At 38.4% G+C, this 18076-nt stretch overlaps 2 protein-coding genes across 3 annotated transcripts in view; both read right to left on the bottom strand.

Annotated features, from left to right (window-relative positions):
- The window catches only part of LOC132199845 (cytoplasmic polyadenylation element-binding protein 2), a 244340-nt gene extending 231471 nt beyond the window's left edge, over positions 1-12869 (bottom strand). The window contains exons 1-2 of one of the 2 annotated variants that reach the window (XM_059624901.1): positions 12545-12869; positions 11751-12463 (exon numbers count right to left, since the gene is read on the bottom strand). In XM_059624901.1, coding sequence (XP_059480884.1) covers positions 11751-12463; positions 12545-12674 — 843 coding nt within the window. In that variant the 5' untranslated portion in view covers positions 12675-12869. Of the gene's footprint in view, positions 1-11750 lie in introns of both variants that reach the window. The other variant, XM_059624892.1, reaches the window with a different exon arrangement.
- A 1106-nt stretch (positions 12870-13975) lies between these two features.
- On the bottom strand, positions 13976-16739 carry LOC132205644 (coiled-coil domain-containing protein 149). The gene is made up of 8 exons (XM_059634860.1): positions 16515-16739; positions 16288-16455; positions 15721-15951; positions 15576-15659; positions 15316-15492; positions 15030-15253; positions 14783-14982; positions 13976-14485 (listed from the first exon to the last, which is right to left on the bottom strand). Exons 1-8 carry the CDS (start codon positions 16545-16547, stop codon positions 14379-14381), a joined length of 1224 nt encoding a protein of 407 aa, XP_059490843.1. The 5' UTR covers positions 16548-16739; the 3' UTR covers positions 13976-14378.
- Between the last annotated feature and the right edge of the window lie 1337 nt (positions 16740-18076).

Genomic DNA, 18076 nt, shown 5'->3' with positions numbered 1-18076 from the left:
CGCGCGAACTTTGGTCGCGCGACCACAAGTTCGCGCGAACTTTTTCGGCAGTCGCATGAAGCGTCCACGATCAGATTTTCTTCAGAAGATTGCGCGCAGCTTTTAATTGGTTGATGATTTTAAATAGTGACGCGAAAGTCTCGTGATGATTACAAAAACAAGCAATCTGATAACGGACCATTTTTTTAAGAAATCAACAAAGAAATTTAGTAATTGAAAAAAATAATATTAATTTTCAAATTATTATATTTTTACAATGTCTTTGTTTTGTTTTTCTTATATTTTAAAAAAATGGCTCGCTAAAAGTTTCGCGGGGACCAAATTTAGCTTGTTTCCAACTATTTCAATCTATTTTTTTTTCAACAAACGAATTTTGAGCTTTTTATTTTTTATTTATTTTTCCATTGTTTAAAGAGACAATTGTTCGATGCAAAAATTGAATTGTTGGACACAATGGCTAGAAATAATTTAAAAACAAAATACAAGAAGCACGGTTTTAGATCGGAATTTACAAAATTTTTCACACAGTTTATTTATTTATATAATTTTTTAATTTTCATGACTAGATAACTTTTAAAAAATGATAATTTGCAGGGAAAAGCATATTTAATATTGAACGAACGGTTTAATATCAGTAAACAAATAGAACAAAACATTTTAATCGCGCGCGAGAATGATTTTTTCAAACCTGAGGTAGGCGAAATTTTAGATAGAAATATAATTCATGTAATTAATTTAAGTTAGAAAACTTATCCTTCTAGCTTTTCTATCCATTCATTGCGACAAAACAATTCTTTTTTTCACGGAGTCTAAGATAGTTTTGGAAATAAAAACAATCCGTCGCCATGCAGTCGATGCCGTCGCTCAGCAGCAGCAGAAGAACCACTCCCACTTTCAGCGGCGCATGCGCGAGCTTTTTCGTTCATACGAATTCGCACGAGTTGAATCCAGTTCAACTCATACGAATTCGTACAAAGTTTGTGCGACCACAAATTCGTTCTTACGAACTTGATCGTGGACGCTCAATGCTATTCCCATATGTTTAACTCGCGCGACTACGACCAAAATTTGATCGTGGACTAAGCATAATGGACTGCATGTCTGTCACAACTGGTGGATACAAATGTAAAAAAATTCCAATTCAATAATCTGCGCGTTTTAATCTGGAATTCCAAAATCAATTCTCCGACAGCGCAACTACCATATCAGACATCAAAACTATAGAACGTTTATGTAAGTAGCATTGAGCGTTATTATATCGTGTGTGTAATGCAGCGCGGCACATTATTCTCTGCACATATTATTATCTCAGGCGAAACACTTACAGTGTAATTGCTCGCATCGCTAACGAGATTCTGAAACAACGAATGAAGAGAGAGAGAGGCAGAATCGAATAGAACTCTCTCGGCTGCCGCTGCAATTTCAATTACATTTTCAGCACATTCAAGAAAGGCAATTCTGTGCCGCGAGAATGTGTGTTTTCGTTTGAGAGAGCGAGTGAGCAGGTTCTACTGTCTTTTGGCGCACACACACGCACAAATCCGAGAGCTCTCCATTGTTCTCTCATGTCGCAATCCTTTCGCCCACCATCCCCCGCCCGCCCGCCCGGACCATCCACCCCCCGGCAGAACACGGCCGCAGCTCTCCCGTCTAATCCGCGGCACCGGCGATAAAATATTCAAGGTGTAATCAGCCTTTGGGCCCCGGAGCTGCTGCTGGGCACAAAATGCTGTCGCGTCTCTCGCTCGTTTCGTAATTAAGCCGCCGCAACATCGGCGCGTGGCCCACCCTTTCACCTAAATTAAACATTACACTTTGCAGCGCATGATAATCATCATTTCGCGCGCGCATCTGCAGGTGTCACCCCCGCGCAACAAAGGCCTCCTCCTTTGTCTCTCTTTTTCGTGCTGCCTGGCTGGAGCCGCTGCTCTTTGGATAATAATTTGTATACGCGCGCCGGGTCATTAGCGTCGTCGCATTTTCTTACTCGCGCCCTTTGTGACCTGCCGGTAATTAACATTTAAATTAAACCTCGTCGTGCCGAGCAGCCTTTATGTATACACACGGATTCGAGGAGAGTCGTTAGCAAATGCGCGAGACGAGAGCAGCGCTCCATTTTTTTATTACACTCGGCATTGCTGCCGGATAATTAGCACCGCGGTTTTTTTTTTAATTTTGCTCTCTGCACCTCCGTTTTTGCTCGGCGAGTTTATTCAGGTCAAGCACGTGATTTGTTTAACATTTAACAGCTTTCAAAAATTGCTTTTTTATTACAAAATTACATCTCAAATATACGAGAGGAGAATCTATTTCTTTTTTAATTATTTCATTTAATTTCATGCGAATCTTCTTGTATAAATGTTTTTGTGAGATAAAATTTAAATTAAACTTCAGTAAGTTTAAAAAAAAAATAACAGTACAGGAAACAATAATTTTGAAATAGATAAGATTATGGTGTTTTTCAAATTGTTAAATCGCATAATAGAAAATTATTGCAGTTTACAACTTTCAGGATATTAAATCTAGAAAATTTAACTAAACCCATCAATCAGCTATTAGCAAATTTGCATACAAAAAATTTGTTATTTTAGAAGATTGTTTTATTTTCTTCTCATATTTTTAAAATAAATACAAAATTAAATGAACGCAGACAAATGAACATCGTCTTTAAATGAAAATATAATTTTGAAATAAGGTTTTTTCAACCGCAGTAAAAAATCAGAGCCGATACCAATTCTTATTTTGAGTGTTATTATGAGTCAAAATCGGAATGTTAAGCGGTGCTTAACTTGATTATATCTTTCAAAAGAACACTACAAACATCAAAAAAGTTACATTGGCCGCTATAAATACGGAACCGAAACGATTTTGACTAATCCTGCAGTTTGGAGGAAATGAAATAAACTGGCTGCGTTGTTATCAAACTGTAAATTCGTCCTCGCGCCTGTAAACACTGCGCATTCAAAGTGTATTGTATGGTGAAGCAGCGCCGGCGTGGTGGCGGCGAAGGCGAGCAAACCGAATTACGACTGCTTCCTCTATTTTTAACCCTTACATAATATTTATCACCGCGAGCGCGCAACTCGGCGCAAACTGAATCACAAGAAGTTCTAATTGAATTTCGGTGTAAGTGCAAAGAACTACAAGGAGAAATCCGAGATAAAATAAAAATCCGTCTCATTATATATTATTTAAAATGGAAAAGGAGCAATTTTCCTTGTTTGGCGTGTGCGTGCTGCTTTGGCCGCGGCCGCTGCTGCGTGATAAGATAAAAATACGTTTCGAGCAAACGGACGCTTTATCAGGCCGCCCGGCAATTAGCCCATGCAGTGCTAGCTAGCAACCCACACGCATGTATACGTTTCGGGCCAAACATTGATGCGCGGCGCTAACTTTTTTTATCGCCCGCCGAGCTACACAGAGATGACGAAACCACGCCAATTAATTAACAAGGGAGACGCGAGCCAGACTGCAGCTAGCCGAGTTCAGTCGGTGCTCGACGCCCATAATGTTTTTTCGATATGCTGAGTGCGCCCCGGCACTGTAACCAATTTACAAATCCAGTCGGCTAATTTCATCACCAACTATATCGGACGAGGCTTGATCGATCCGTCATTTTCGAGCAGGAGAAAAATGAATATGAGCTGATTATCATTTTCATTGGCCACAATAAGTGACCAAAAAATCGTTGAAAATTGGTTGGATTTTTCATATTTAAAAAAAAAACAGTATGAAAATTTTCACTCACTTTTGACGAAAAAATTCATTAGACTTTCCGAAATTTAAAAAAAAAGTTAATATATATAAACAAAAATTTTTAAATATAAAACTGAGTAAATAACTATGCTTTTAATAATCTCTGAATTTAATTTATTTTCTCAAACAACCTCTAATCCAATTAAATTAAAGGTTTTTATTGCTTTTTATTTAATTGTAAGCTTTCCATCTAGTAATTATTTTTATTTCAAAATGTCAACTCGCGCTATAAGAAATATATACTTCGGTTAAATTTCGAGTAAAAAGTCGTGTCAATGCCCTTTTAACTGGTGCCTGTCAAACTTAATTCACTTCCAAACTTGTTCCTCTCTCCAACAAATTGGGACTCTTTCACCCACCCCTCATCTTTTCGGGAGACTCTTAGCTGCGCTTTTACTCCTTTCCAAGCACCCAGCGTCGCAAGCATTAAATCAACACTGACGCACGTGTGTGATGGGATGTTTCAACCCCTTCTTTGAGAGAGGTGCAACTTTTCCCCAAATGCACCTTGTCTATTTCTGGCTCCCTTTTACACGTGCAGCAGGATCGAGAACCAAAACACGAATCGGTCCAAGTGCAACAACCTTTCTTTCTTTCCGTCCCTCCGCTGTGGATTATATTTTTTTTTTCTCATTTTATTTTGGAGCGGTTGTGGCGCAGTACAGCGAGTTCAATTGGCCCGCTCCCCGCTGCACTGCATCCTCATTCATGCAGCACAAAAAGCATCCAGCGGTGCTACACTGCTGCTGTGGGGACATAAAAATAATTACCAGCGACGCGGCACAATGGAGGGCGTGAGATACGAGCCCCGTTTCTCCGCATAAACGTCACATCCGTCCAATTTAGTACATCTCACTTAATGGTCGCGACGATACAGAGAGGACAACCAGAAAGAGAAAAATTGGCCAACGGCTGCAATATTGCACACTCTTTTTGTGCAGCAGATGCACTAATGTGACGTCACACAAGAGACACTTGCTGCTCAATTGGAACAGTTGTATGCAAAAGGTCGATTGCTCCAGTTTATTCCAGCACACAGTTTTGATGAAAAATTCTAATTAAAATTTTTTTCCAAATAAAAATTCAGTATATTATCCAAAAATCAATGCAATCCTTAATATATACTAAAAAGAAGATAAAAATTTAAATTTGTGTAAGATTTTATTAAAGTATATTTCCTGCATTAATTATTTAAATAGATGAAACATTTTCCATTCTCTATGAATATTAAAAATCCTTCTATAAACTTTCAAAATATATAAATCATTTTCAAATTATGCAAAATTTCAGCGAAAATTCATAAATTCGGCTATTTTTATTAAATTGCGCCATTAATACTGAAAGTGTGATCAGATTTTGTTGCGGTCCTTTTTGAGCCACACACTCACTCAGCTGCGAGTATGTCGAGCTTCTGCACGAGGGTCGGCCTAATAATCTGCAAAGTGCAGAGCAAACATCCGATGCAAAAAGCCGAGGGACAATGGCGCGTGCCCGGCCGCGTCAAAATTGCCGTGCCGGGCTGAAAAAGATGAAACGCTTGCGTCAAGTGCGGTGTTAGTGCCGTGATGGTCGCGTGGTCATCCTCGTATATTTATTATGTTAAAAGGCGAAAGGGACAACAAACACACACACAGACCGAGTGAGTAAGAGGAGCGACACAAAAGCGAATGAGCGGGACAAAAACAGCGCTATCAGACACAAAACACACAGCCCGCGTGACCGGCCAGCAAAAAGGGTTCAGAGCCAACTTCAATCAGGTTGCGACGATGCTGATTGCAAACAAAAGATGAATGGCACACCCGCTGCTCGCCACTCGGATTATACAATATATTATCTGGTCTCGGTCAAAATTAATCGTAATCGAGATGGAAAGGGGTGAATTTATGGAATGAGAGGAGGGTCAATTAAGATGATAATTTTGTTTTTGTAATTGTGACCCAGATTTAAGATAGTCATCTCTCTTCATGTACCAGAAAAATTATGAAGAGGAAAATTTTGATGGATATACAAAAATATCTTTCACAAATATTATACAACAATAAAATATTAACCATTTTTTTAAATCTGAAAAAAATACATATAACTCTTGATTTTTACTTTTGTTAGCCACAAACAACATCGGAGAAAAATGAACAAATTATTATTCCTTTTTTTTACCAATTTCGGAGTTATTTTTAGAAATTGAATCCATTTATGAAAAATTCAGAAAGCTACTTTACTGATCAATAAGAAAATATTGCATAAAATAATATTTAAGGAGTTTTAATAATAATATCTTGATAATTTTCTGAATTATTATATATTGAAAAATTTGAACTCTTTTAAATTAGGAATCAAAGCTATATAATAGTTTTTACAGGTGTACTGTATTTTAAACTATTTCCAAATATTTACATTTTGACATTATTTTCTTATCATTAATTGAGAAATAATAGTCATATGAAATTTCAATTATGAGCCCTGTTTGTTCCAATCTGCAATCCTCACCCGTTATTTATGACAAGGTCTGTCCGAAATGCGAAACCTTTTCGCCCTCTGGCCAGCGGGTCCGGCCGGCGAGATAAGGGTGCACGGGGGACGAGAGAGGGCGCTAATGTGACATAAAGCATACGCGGCTGGCCCATAACCGTGGAGTGTCAGCTGCAGTGCTGGTGCAACCGCAGCGGGGGCCGTAAAACAAAACTGCTGCTGCAACTGGACTTCTTTACGAGAGAGCGCTGCTGTGACTAACAAGCTGCGGCTTTAATAATATGTATGCATTCGCGTGCTCGGTGATATAAAAGTTGGGGCCAGAGGTCAGCTGGCACTTAATGCAAACGAGATCAATCACGGTGTGCCGGAGAGTATTTTATTTTTCCATCTGCAGCAGCAATAAGCGCGACACAACTGCTGACGTTTATGAATAACAACGATTTGCTTGCTCGTTAAGATAATAAAGCATCCGCCGTGCAAATGCTACATTAGCTGTCGACATGCACACAGAGATCATTGCTCTAAATGGCCGGGAAATGTTCAAAATAATGCTTCTGTTGCACTCGCAAGACGATCGGGGGCTTCGGAGGAACAATGAAGGTCCATTAGAAGGACAAAAAGAGCGGCTATCAAAAGTAGAGCAAAGCATTTTGAAAAAATAATCTAAGTTTTATTTTGATAAGTTCATTGTAGATATTTTTAATTTTAAAAATGATATTTCTACTTAAAACCTCATTAATATAAATGCAATTTGTAAGGATAAATATTATATTATAAATTTACGAAACACAATCCAAGTTAAAGTTTATTTGTAAAATACAAAAGTTAAATTCAAAGAAAATAATTAACTTTTTTATCTGATGTCCTAAACAAAGTTCCATTTTAAACCATTTTTTAATCACTTTTTTGCCAAAAACACTGGACTTTTAATGGTCTAAAAAATCGAGGATTCACAGAAAAGTTTCTTTCAAACCCGGCTTTTGGCTAAGAACAGCATCGGCACGAACAACGAAAATTCTGGAAAAACACGAAACATAAATTAACAAAAAGCAAACAAAACCCGCAAACACCGCCACCAACTTCTTCTTCTTCTTCCCTTTTATTAAAATAGTACAAAGCCAGAACACCCAGTAGCAGCAGCAGTCAAGTAAGAGAGAAAAAAAGCGAGTACTGCGCGTTCAATGTAAAAAGTTTTAATGCATACATGGCCGGGACAATCGAGCATAGTCACGCACATGCAGATCCGATTCCCATTAAGAAAAATTCAAAGTGGACGCAGAGGAAATTGCGGCGGCGTGTAATGGGCCTGGCGCGCGGAACGAACGTGCAATTCAATCAATCAATCTTAGGCCGAGGGCGCAATCAAGGCGGCCAGAACCGGTGAAAATGCTGGTGTGGTTTGTTTGTCCAAACGTGCACCTCACCAAATGGATTCGACGAGAGTGACGGGAAATAACAGTGTTTGAACACTCGTTTCGAGTGAGAGGCTATAGGGCTAAATTGAAAACGTTGGTGGAAAAAAATATGGAGGAGTCTGGTTTTCCGATCCAGATGTTTCTCGCTGTTCAAAAAACGTTGAATGAGTTTTAATTTTACTTATTTCTGGCAACCAAAGCGAAATTCAATTTTTTTTTCAAATTTGTAATCTTTTTCAAATCAGGTTAAATTTTACAAATTCTTAATAAATGTATCACAAAAAAAATTCCTCAATTATATATTTCAAATTTATTTCTCAACTATAGAGAATGCTGGTTTTCATATATTATCGCCGCAAATCAATAAATCAACCCCACATATTTTGGTCCGAATACGAGGAATTTTCACATTTGGCTTGCAAATTTATTTTCCCCGCCTTTTCGGAGCCAACATTCCCTCTGCAGTCGCAAAGACACACGCATATGCAGCCGTAAAAAGCGACGAATGCAATTCTGCCGCGGAACATGTGCCAAATAACGCTGCTCTCTGTGTGTGTTTGTGCGTGTGTCATTTTTCGGCCCCTCTCTTCCGTTCGCCCGAAATGTGTTTCTGATGAAAAGCGGTGCCGCGTGTGCGAAAAAATCCAATATAGGCAAAACAGGGCGGCTTTTTTTATGCGCCAAAACTCGGGGGTGCAGCGGAGGGAAAAACCCGCATTGGCGGGAAAACGCCGGACCAAAACGGGAATAAAGAGAGTTGAGAGAGAGAGAAACGCGGGCGATTTATCTCTTTGCCTCTCGCGCGTCGCAATGAGAAATAAAAGAAAAGGGATAGATTTGTGTCGTCCGTCGGGGTGAAAATCAATAGCATGAGGGTCGACACGAGCAAAAGGAGGCCGGTCGAGAGCGCGAAATCGATCCATCGACCACATCGCTCCCTCTTAAAGCCGATCTCAACGGGAATGAAGCGGTCGCATTCCTCAACTAATGCTAAAACACGAGTAGAACTTTTAACAGCACAAAAAATATAAATCATTTTGAATATTTGTGTTCTCTCAATTATTTAAAGATTCATTTGAGAAGGTTTTTAATATTTTAATGAGGTTTTTTTTGTGCAATTACTAGGTCCAGTACACAATATTTTTTTAATTGGTTTATTAATGGAGCTGTTCTTGCTAAATTTCTATCAAAACTTAAACATGTCGTATATTTTTATATCAAGTCACCCCTAAACTTCATTTTGGTTATATTATTTGTTGATTTAGAAAAACTTTCATTAATTTTAGCTGGAGAGATTTCGAGAATACAATTTTTTACTAAATTTGAATAAAATGTAATTTTACCCTTTGGTTCGCTGAGGCAGTAGAATTATTTCTTGCATTAAAGACAAATTTTGGAACTAAAGCGCTTTGTTAGAAAGTTAAAAATGTTAATTGGAAAATATCTATTTTTGTAAAATTTATGGATTAGCTGTAAAAAAAAAAATCAATTCTATTATAGTTTCCATAGTTATAATAAAAAACTTAATTGTGATCTGGAAATTCGCTATAATTTAAAGTAAATAAAATACAACTTTTCTGAAAATTGAAATTCCAAACAATTAATATCCGCATCATTCGTTGTTAATTATACATTTTTTCAGCTTTTACAAAACTTCTGAGCTCATAATTTTTATCTTATTTAAAAAAAAAAAAATCAAATAATGTATTTCACCTCTTGTAAGTTACTCTCAAATTCGCATGCTCAGTGCAATGTTTCTTGTCTTTTATTTTCACAGATTTCCTCTGAATTCATATTTCAACGCCTCACTTAAATACAAAGTTTCTTTCTGATCCACTTTGAAAGAAAGGGTTATTGGAACGACGCATAATTCATTTCGCTGGGGCTGTCGGCGCGCGTTCGCCGTGGTGCGCTGCCTTGGCTGCTCAATGGGGCTAAATTTAAAGTGATGTATATCATTATGCGTGCCAGCGTCCACCGGCTATAAATAAATTCACCGACTTCTCGCTTGCTCTCGCCAGTTCGCTCTTTCCGTGCAGCTGCCGCCGACTCGAATCTCTCTTTCATTTCTCGGCCCATACACCTGTGTGTGTGTTTCTAATAGACCTATTAATGCGCCGAATTGCGTGTCGGCCGTGCGCATTTATTACACATATTATTGCGCTTATATTGTTCATTCTTTCTCTCCGTGTACGTGACGCACCCCCGAAGGAAAAGAAAGAAAAGAAAGCAGGCTGTTGCCGCTGCACGAATTTTTTAGCCGATCGATCTGTCATCATCGTGGGCAGGCCAGGAACACGCACCACGACACGGAAACTACGTCCAGGGACACTTTTTCATTCTCTCCGACAGTTAGATTATTTTTAAATGTAAAAAATCGTTGAATATTTTGATGAAAGAAGAAATTTGTCTGTAATCCGAATTTATCATTTTTTTTTTTTTTTATTGTAACTCTAAGCAAAGAAATTCAGTAATTTATATTTAGATAAATTATTCTTTTTTTCATCAAAAATATCAAAATAAATAGTTTCATAAAAAAATTGGAATTAAAAAAAAAAATATCAATAAATTTTTTATGCTGCAAATTGTATTTTTTTTTTCTCTGAAAGAACTTTGACTTGCTATTATTGTTCTTTTTTCCTTTTTTGATTATTTCCTGTGAAAAGCAGTTTGGTCAAATTTTTTCAAATATGATTTTGCATATCTCGCAAACGAGGTGAAAAAATTCAATTCAATATTGTTTGTTTCGTAGCTATTGTGCTGCAAAAATAAAGCGAACTAAAAATGTCAATTGCCATAAAAATTATGCATAATATAGAGCAGCGTTTCCACATTTCCTAGAATGATTCATTGGTGAATATTTTTTGTTATATCTGACCTAGACGGAAGCAAAACGCGAAACTTCCCCGGCATACGCCGGTTCCTAAATTACTCTTGCGTGCATTTTGATTTTTGCATATAGAAAATATACATGATTTTTCGTTAAAAATTTTCATTTTGCGAAATATGTTCATATTTGTCTCTATTTTTATATATTTCTTTTCAATTTCCTAACATAATTGGAACTTTATTTAATTTTCTACACTGTATTAAATTTCTTTCAAAGATGTTCAATTGTGTTGAACTTGAGGGAAAAAAATTATTTCAATACTTCGGATCAGTCGGAAGATTTGATAATTTAAAAAAAAATACAGTTCACTCAATCAATTCAATTTTTCTCACTATGTCTCAAATGAAATTTTTTTAAATAAACATCAGCATTAAAATTAATCGAGGTCTTCAATTTTTCTCTTGATAAAATCGTGTCTAATTTTCTAGGAAATTTCGCAAATTCTCTAAATATGTATATTTTTTCTAAATTTGATATCGGAGATTTGATTGCAATTTTTTTTTTTTAGTTTAAGGGCGCTGCCAACCTCTGCGAATTTTTCAGCCGGCGCAGTAGAGGCTGGAGTGTGTCGGCGGAACGGCTGTGTGGCCTCGAAATCGATCCGAGTCGCGCGCCCTGCGCCGGCAGCACACCCGCCGCTCGCTCAAATCGGCGGCGTCAAAGAAAAATTATCAATACAAGTCCAAGTAGGCCTGCCAACGTGAGCGAGCGCTTTCGCAAATCGATCCGCAGCCGCCGCCGGTCTCGCGGCACATGAAAGAGCGGAAAAGAGCGAGCGGAAAATCATGTGCGACGGACGGATGAGAGGATCGAGCGGGAAATTCGAACTGACTTTTCCAACGTGGCGGACGGACAGGAAAGAGTTTGAAAAAAAGACGAACAGTAGCCATCAAGAATGAATCAATTATTATAAGACTTTTGGTGAACAGAGAGAGAGAGAGAGAGGAGAAAAAGAGAGAGATTATATTTAAGTTGTATGGGCAGGTGGTGGGGGAAAGCAGTGCCCACCCCTACCTAGACTTTAAATAATGCTATAAAATCAAACAGTGTGCACGAAATTAAAGAAGTCTTAGTTTTTGATTTTAGGAAATTACCGAAATTTTCATGTAAATTTTAAATTTGAATGGAACCTTCACCGAGGGTTATTTTTCAAACTTATAGTTTTTTTGTTCAAATAATTGTCAAAAATATTTTTTTTTAGTAAATAAAAATCCTACCTGATAGGCGAAGGTGTCCCTGTTGTCCTCGAGGGCTGCGATGTCGTAGGCGCCGGCCGGAGGGTAGAGGGTGTTCTTGCCAGGGTAGGAGGTGCTGCGTCGGTACTTGGAGGGCGAGATGACCTGCATGTTCTGGTGTTGGTGGTTGAAGGTGGGGCTCGGCTTGCGGTTGGCCATCGGGCCGGCGGCCATCGGGTTGAGGTTGGGCACCGAGCGGCCGCGGGCGTTCCACGGGTTGTGGCCCATGGGCGGCCCCGCCGAGTTCCAGGCCGACTGCGGAGGCGGCTGGTGGGGCGGGGTGGCCCCCTGCGGAGGACTGGCCGCCGACCACACGGAGGCCGGCTTGGTCTGCGCGGCGGCCGCCGCGGCCAGGAACATGTTGGGCTGCGTCATGTGTCTGGCGGCCTGCATGGGGAAGGCGGCCGTGATGGGCCGGCGGGGCTGCTGCTGCTGCTGCTGCTGGAGGCCGCCGAAGTAGGCGGCCGCCGGGGGCAGGCCGTTGTGTACGTTGAGCAGCAGGTCGTCCGACCAGGGCGTGTTGTTCTGCTGGGAAGGGCCGTCGACCTGGTGGTGGTGGTAGGTCTGCTCCTGCTTGCAATCTCCGTTGGTGGCCGCTTGTTCGTCGACGTCACCCAAGAGGCCGGCCGCCTCCTTGGCCGCCTTGCCTCCGTCCAGTTGTTCGGCCATCGGCGGGTTCGGTGACATCTTGCTACCTGCGGACACGGAGGGTTTCTCGATTAGTAGGCTGTCAGCCGGCATGCCGCCCCCGGACGAGCCGCCTCCGACACTAATACCGGCTAAGTACGACGCGTAGAAGTCGCCGGCTGCAGACGCGCTGCTGTTCGCAGAGCTGCCGCAGGTGCTGGACGTGCTGATGGTGCCGTTGGTGCTCGCCGCCGACGCACTCAGTTTGAAATCCCCCATCAAAGAACGTCGTGGCCCGAGTTCGACTCCCCGTCCGTCTCTGACTGACTCGTCGCTCGCTGGCTCGCGCACTCTGCCTCTGCTGCCGCGGCTCCCAATCGATTCCAACGCTGACTGCTTCGTCTCTTTCTCGTCCGTACGTGCGTGCACCGGCAGTCCGTCCCGGTCCGCAGACTTGTTCGTTCTGGCCCGATCGCTGCTGGAACACAAGGTGGCAGCACCCGGTGGTGCTCAGCCCGGTTCCCCATCTCCCCATTGGTCGCCCGACGGGCATGCGGAGCCGCGGCGGGGTGGCCGCGCGCCGCGCCGCGGTCCCGCGGAGAACGCGCGAAACCCAACGCCTAATGCCTGTCGCCGTCCCGCTTTTTTGCGATCTGTGAAAAGCGCGCGAGTCAATCGTTTCATCTACATAAACTTAAAATTTGCCCAAATGGTGATTTATATTCAAAATAAATTATAATTTTGATTGGTTTTTGCGTGCTTAATACGCTAAATACCCTAAATACTAATTTTGGGCAAGTTAATTTTCCTAATTTTCATTTTCAAATATTATCAATATTTTGTTCGATCCGTTGATGTAACAAATGGAAAATTATTATTATAAGGAGCTTTGCACATTATTATTAAGTTTTTATATTCTTCGTTTTGTGTTTTGTTGATAATATTACATAAAATACAGTAGCCACATTTTTGTATACTGTTTTCCCATGGAAACTCTTTATATATTTAGTAATGCAAATGACATTTAGAAATAAAATATATATAAAATTGTCAAAATTACAGTTCCATTGATTGCTATTTGTATAAAAATCTAAAAATAATAATTATATTTTCCTTTTTCAATTAATAAAAGAGAGGAAAAAATTTCTCCAAACTCTATATTTATGCCGCAATATTCAACTGTGTCATAGCACTGTACTGTAAGTAGTGTGTTTAAATGCAAAATCTATAGTATAGTTGTAATCTTGAGCTTTTTTATAAATTAATTGTAGGTACATTTTGCTACATTCTCAATGTATGAAATTTTCCAATAAGGACACTTCTTTTATAAAACCAAGAAACTGCATTCCCCACTTCTATAGAAAAATAGCAATAATTAATTTATGAATTTGGAGAAACTCAACCTCATTTCAATAAAAAAAAAAAAACTCTAAACTTCCAGCAATTTAAATATAGAATCTAGGATTTTTTCTTTTTAAAAATAAATGCAAATTACTTTACAGTACCAGCAGCAACTATAATCCATATATCCACATCTAAACCATTCTTAACGAGATGATTCAATAAAAAATCCAACGTAATACAAATAATCTTTGCTTCAAATAAAGGATTCTTTATTTATTATAAAAATTTAAAATGGGCGAGAAAAAAATAGCAAATAGGCTAAAACTTAAAACATGATTTAGTAGATTACTTCTTCTCATCTTTGGTATGCTTGTAGGTAATAATTAAAAATTACTTTGGAATTACTCTTCAACACGTGTTGCACAGCATTTTGTTTCATTAACATATATCGGTATGCAAATAATGCATAATGAGATAACATTGTATGCTTATTATATATAATTTAAATGCACTCTATAGTGACCAGATGTTTTGACTCAAGTATTCTCTTGTTAAATCTTTCCAATAATCCTTTGCAACACTTTATCATAACGGTGTTTATGACTAAACAACACTCATGGTAATTAAAGTTTTGTAGATCTAAGTTTCAGATGTCTCTCTTCTGATATCGTTAAGGGCTTGCAAGACCATCTGCTGCAGATTGGGAGGCAATGTGTCGTCACCATCAACTTCTGCAATTTTCGGCGCTGAAATATAAACAAAATTTAGAATAAAAGTCAATATTAAACTATATTATGTAAATTTCTGCTCACAATCAGATATATAAAATATCTTAAGGAAAAATAAAATACCTTCTGTGCACCTCTCATGGAACAAAACATAGTCTCCATATTTAATTTATAAAAAAGCGCCTCTCCTTTTAATAGTTTATTTTTTGCATTAATTCAAATTATTTAAATCATTAATTATTATAAATCAAATAACTCTTCATTAAATAAAGAAATAAACATTTTGTATATATTTCCAAAAAATAATTAAAATACCTTCACTAGTTTCACTGACGTCACTTGTGGAACTATCAGGAACAGTGTCATTTTTCTCTTCAGCTTGGGCCAAAATCTGGTCGACCTCTTTGTCAATGTCCACAACTGAATACCCGTTGAGCAGAACCTTGGACGGATAGGCATCATCACCAAACGCCTCAAGTCGGCGCTCTAGTTCGGCTATCCGCTTACCCAATATTCTGCAAAGTAATTAGTTCAAGTTAAATCAGAATAATTTAATTCACACCTGTTAGTTTTCTTCTGGTGAGCTAACGCTACATTCTTGTCATTTAAGGCCTCGAGCAAAGCTAGGTACAAACTATGAAGATCAGACTGCGCTGCTGGGGTTCGGGGAAGATCACCGTTTTGGAGAAAGAGTTGCTCGACTTGTTTCTGGGAAACAACCAGGCCTCCATTTCCACTGCTCCCTAATTTTATGGCCCCCTTATTTCTCGACTTCTCAATAACACTCTGTAAATTAAAAATTAAATGTGATTTAATGCAAATTTAAAAAAAAAAATATCAGCAAATACCTTATATTTATTTAAATTGTGTTCAGCCATTTGTTTCTCTTGCTCCATTTGCTGCAGACGATCGTGCAAATATGAATTCTCTGCAACCAGAGCATCGATGTCGATGATGTCCTTGGAGCTGCTGCTCGAGTCTTTTCTCAACAACACTTGTTTTAGTTCAAAGTTCAATCTATGAACCTGAGAAATTTGATGTCATGAGATATTTTCATATAATTTAATAAAACTAAATTTTAAATGTCCCGAATGAATTGAGAAATTACTTTGCTCCGAAGTGTGTCTCGTTGAACAATTAACTCCTCCTTTTCGTCCAACATTGATTGAAGATCTTGTCGTAACTGAACACTCTGCAAATTTCAATATCCGTATAAGAATTTAATGTAATTTAAACTTTTATCAAATTCATACCTTGATATGCAAAGCTTCCAACTGCTGAACCATCTCTTCTTTTTGATGGGCTGGAAAGACGCCACTCTCCGTGTTACTCGCAGGTGAACTTTTCAAGATGCCAATTTGGGTGCGAAGGGCCTTCATGTCTCCGTATGCATCTCTCAATTTTTGCTTTAATTCTTCATTTTCTAATTTTAGACTCTTGTTTTTCTCTTCGTGAGCATCGCCAGTTGGAAGTAAGAGCATTGCCTGGAATTTAGCAGAAGTTAGTGAAAAATGATCTTATTAAATATAGCATATAATCTAGGTTTTAATAAAGAACTAACCACGATGGTTAGATAAAAATGGCCTTTGCGGTTATGTTGGCCTTCATGTAATTTCTTATCCCATAAAGGCTTTGAAATAACTTTTTTAATCATTAATTATTATAAATTTTTATACAAAATAAAAATTCCAAGGAAATTAAATTTTTGTGCCTCAAGCCTCGACTGATTATTATTTTTTTTTTATTGACAAAGTAATTTTTAGAATTATAAATTTAATTATGGTTGGAAATTAAATTTGTTAAGAATTTGATCGTCAAACCTGTCCCAGATGCGAATACGGCTTCTTCTTGAGGGCCGAATACCTCTGCTGGAGCTGCTCGGCCATCAACTTGAACTGGTCCCTTTGCTTTCGGCTGTCGTCCAGTTCCTTGGTCAGAATGAACAGCGCCTCCGTCTTGCTCTGCAGCTTCCTCTTCAGGGCGGTATTCTGCATCAAAAGTGGTCTTTTAGAAAACAGATTTGTGCAAACCAAAGCAAAATTCGTACGTCCGCGACCAAGTTTTCCACGTAGCCCTCCATGGTGGTTCGAGTCTCGCAGGTGAATAAATTACCGAGTTGTTATCGCACGCGAGTCGGGAGTTGCTCGTCGACCTCTCATTTCCTGCGATAAACGCGAGCGCTCGGGGAAAAAGTAAAAAATAAATCCAGCACGCTGCGCTCCATCGCGACGATTGTGGTTCTCGCGACCCCAGTCAGCTGTTGTTATGGTGGCTTTCTCGTCCTACTTGGCAACGCCGCACTGCTGATGCTGGCAACTTGTACGGCGCACGTGCAAAGCGGGTTGCGTCTTGCAGCGTGCAGGGGTCTCTGACGCCCGCGGGAATGGCCGAAATAGGGCAGAACTGAAAGGAAAGGAAAATCGAATAAAATATTTATTTTATTGTAACAAAATTTTTTTATTTTATTTTTCGCTATTATTTGTGTTAATAGCTCATGATTGTGTATATTAAAATCTCATTGAAATAATATTTTTTTGCAAATATTTTTTAATTATTTTGAATAGTTTATTCAAATATAATTACTAAGCAATAATGTTGAATGAACGATTTTAACATTAAAAAATATAATTTATTAAATGATTGGGAAATTTAGAAACACAAACGCTTTGTACTTCAGAACACTGAAAACACCAAATAAAAGGTAGGAATGGTAGGATTAATTTAATTTTTCTTATAAGAAAAAATGTATTCAATAATTATTTCAGTTCTGCATTATTGAAATTATTTTTTATTCTTCGTCAAATTATTGCAAACAATATAATAAAACCTGAATTTATAAAGACTTGTGATTAAATAAGGCGATTTGTAACTCTAACTATAAAAAAGACGACTTAAATTGATTGATAATCCTAATTCCAAATTTAATTAAAAGATTTTCATCTTAATTTTGAAACCAGAAATCCACTTAGATTTTAACAATTTGAAGAATTTAAAGTTTGAATTCTATTTTATTGTCCGTTTATCCTGAACTCATTTTTCTTCACTTTTTTAGGTATATTAGCTTCAAAGAGTTATTATTTACTTTAATTTGAATACTAATTTGTTTCCACTGCCCGATTATAATCCTAGGATATTCCGAATAATACATGTAAACTTAAATTCTCCAGGACTTTGTCAGATAATTTTCACGTTAGTGAAATTTTGTGTTCAATTTTTTTCACTGAATATTAAAACCAAACGAATGTTAATTTTTTCACTTCAGGAGTTTATGCCTTTTCTTAATTATTTTTTCGAGAATAAAAGACCAAGAAAATGTAAAGCCAGGCAGAAAGTGTCTGCAAGAAAAAGTGCCTTGTAATAAGTCAGGACGTGCACGGATTGCACCTTTTAAAGTGGCGGTTGTGTGAATAAGGCACTCTTCTTCTTTCCGACAACAAAAAGCGTTTCTCTGTCGCGCGCTGCACAAACTGCAGAAAGTCTTCCTCCTTCTTTCTTTTAATGAAAGGTCGTGATCGTTCCGGCGATGTGCATAATGAATAATACGTGAATCGATTTTATTTTATATAATTCTCGTGGGAAAATTCCGCTTCCTCCATTCCATTCCTGAGC

This window comes from Neocloeon triangulifer, unplaced genomic scaffold (genome assembly GCF_031216515.1).
Source record: "Neocloeon triangulifer isolate White Clay Creek 2 clone unplaced genomic scaffold, ASM3121651v1 ptg000001l, whole genome shotgun sequence".
In the NCBI taxonomy this organism is placed as follows: Eukaryota; Metazoa; Arthropoda; class Insecta; order Ephemeroptera; family Baetidae; genus Neocloeon; species Neocloeon triangulifer.
Note: the sequence above shows the minus strand (reverse complement) of the source record. Positions and strands in the feature narration are given on the sequence as shown.

Excerpts from the sequence above, each read along its gene's own strand:
- LOC132205644 (XM_059634860.1), bottom strand. The coding sequence starts at position 16,547 with ATGGAGGGCTACGTGGAAAACTTGGTCGCGGAC. Across the intron at positions 15,660-15,720 it reads TGGAAGCTTTGCATATCAAG|AGTGTTCAGTTACGACAAGA; the intron begins GTATGAATTTGA and ends TGAAATTTGCAG. Across the intron at positions 15,254-15,315 it reads ACAATTTAAATAAATATAAG|AGTGTTATTGAGAAGTCGAG; the intron begins GTATTTGCTGAT and ends TTTAATTTACAG.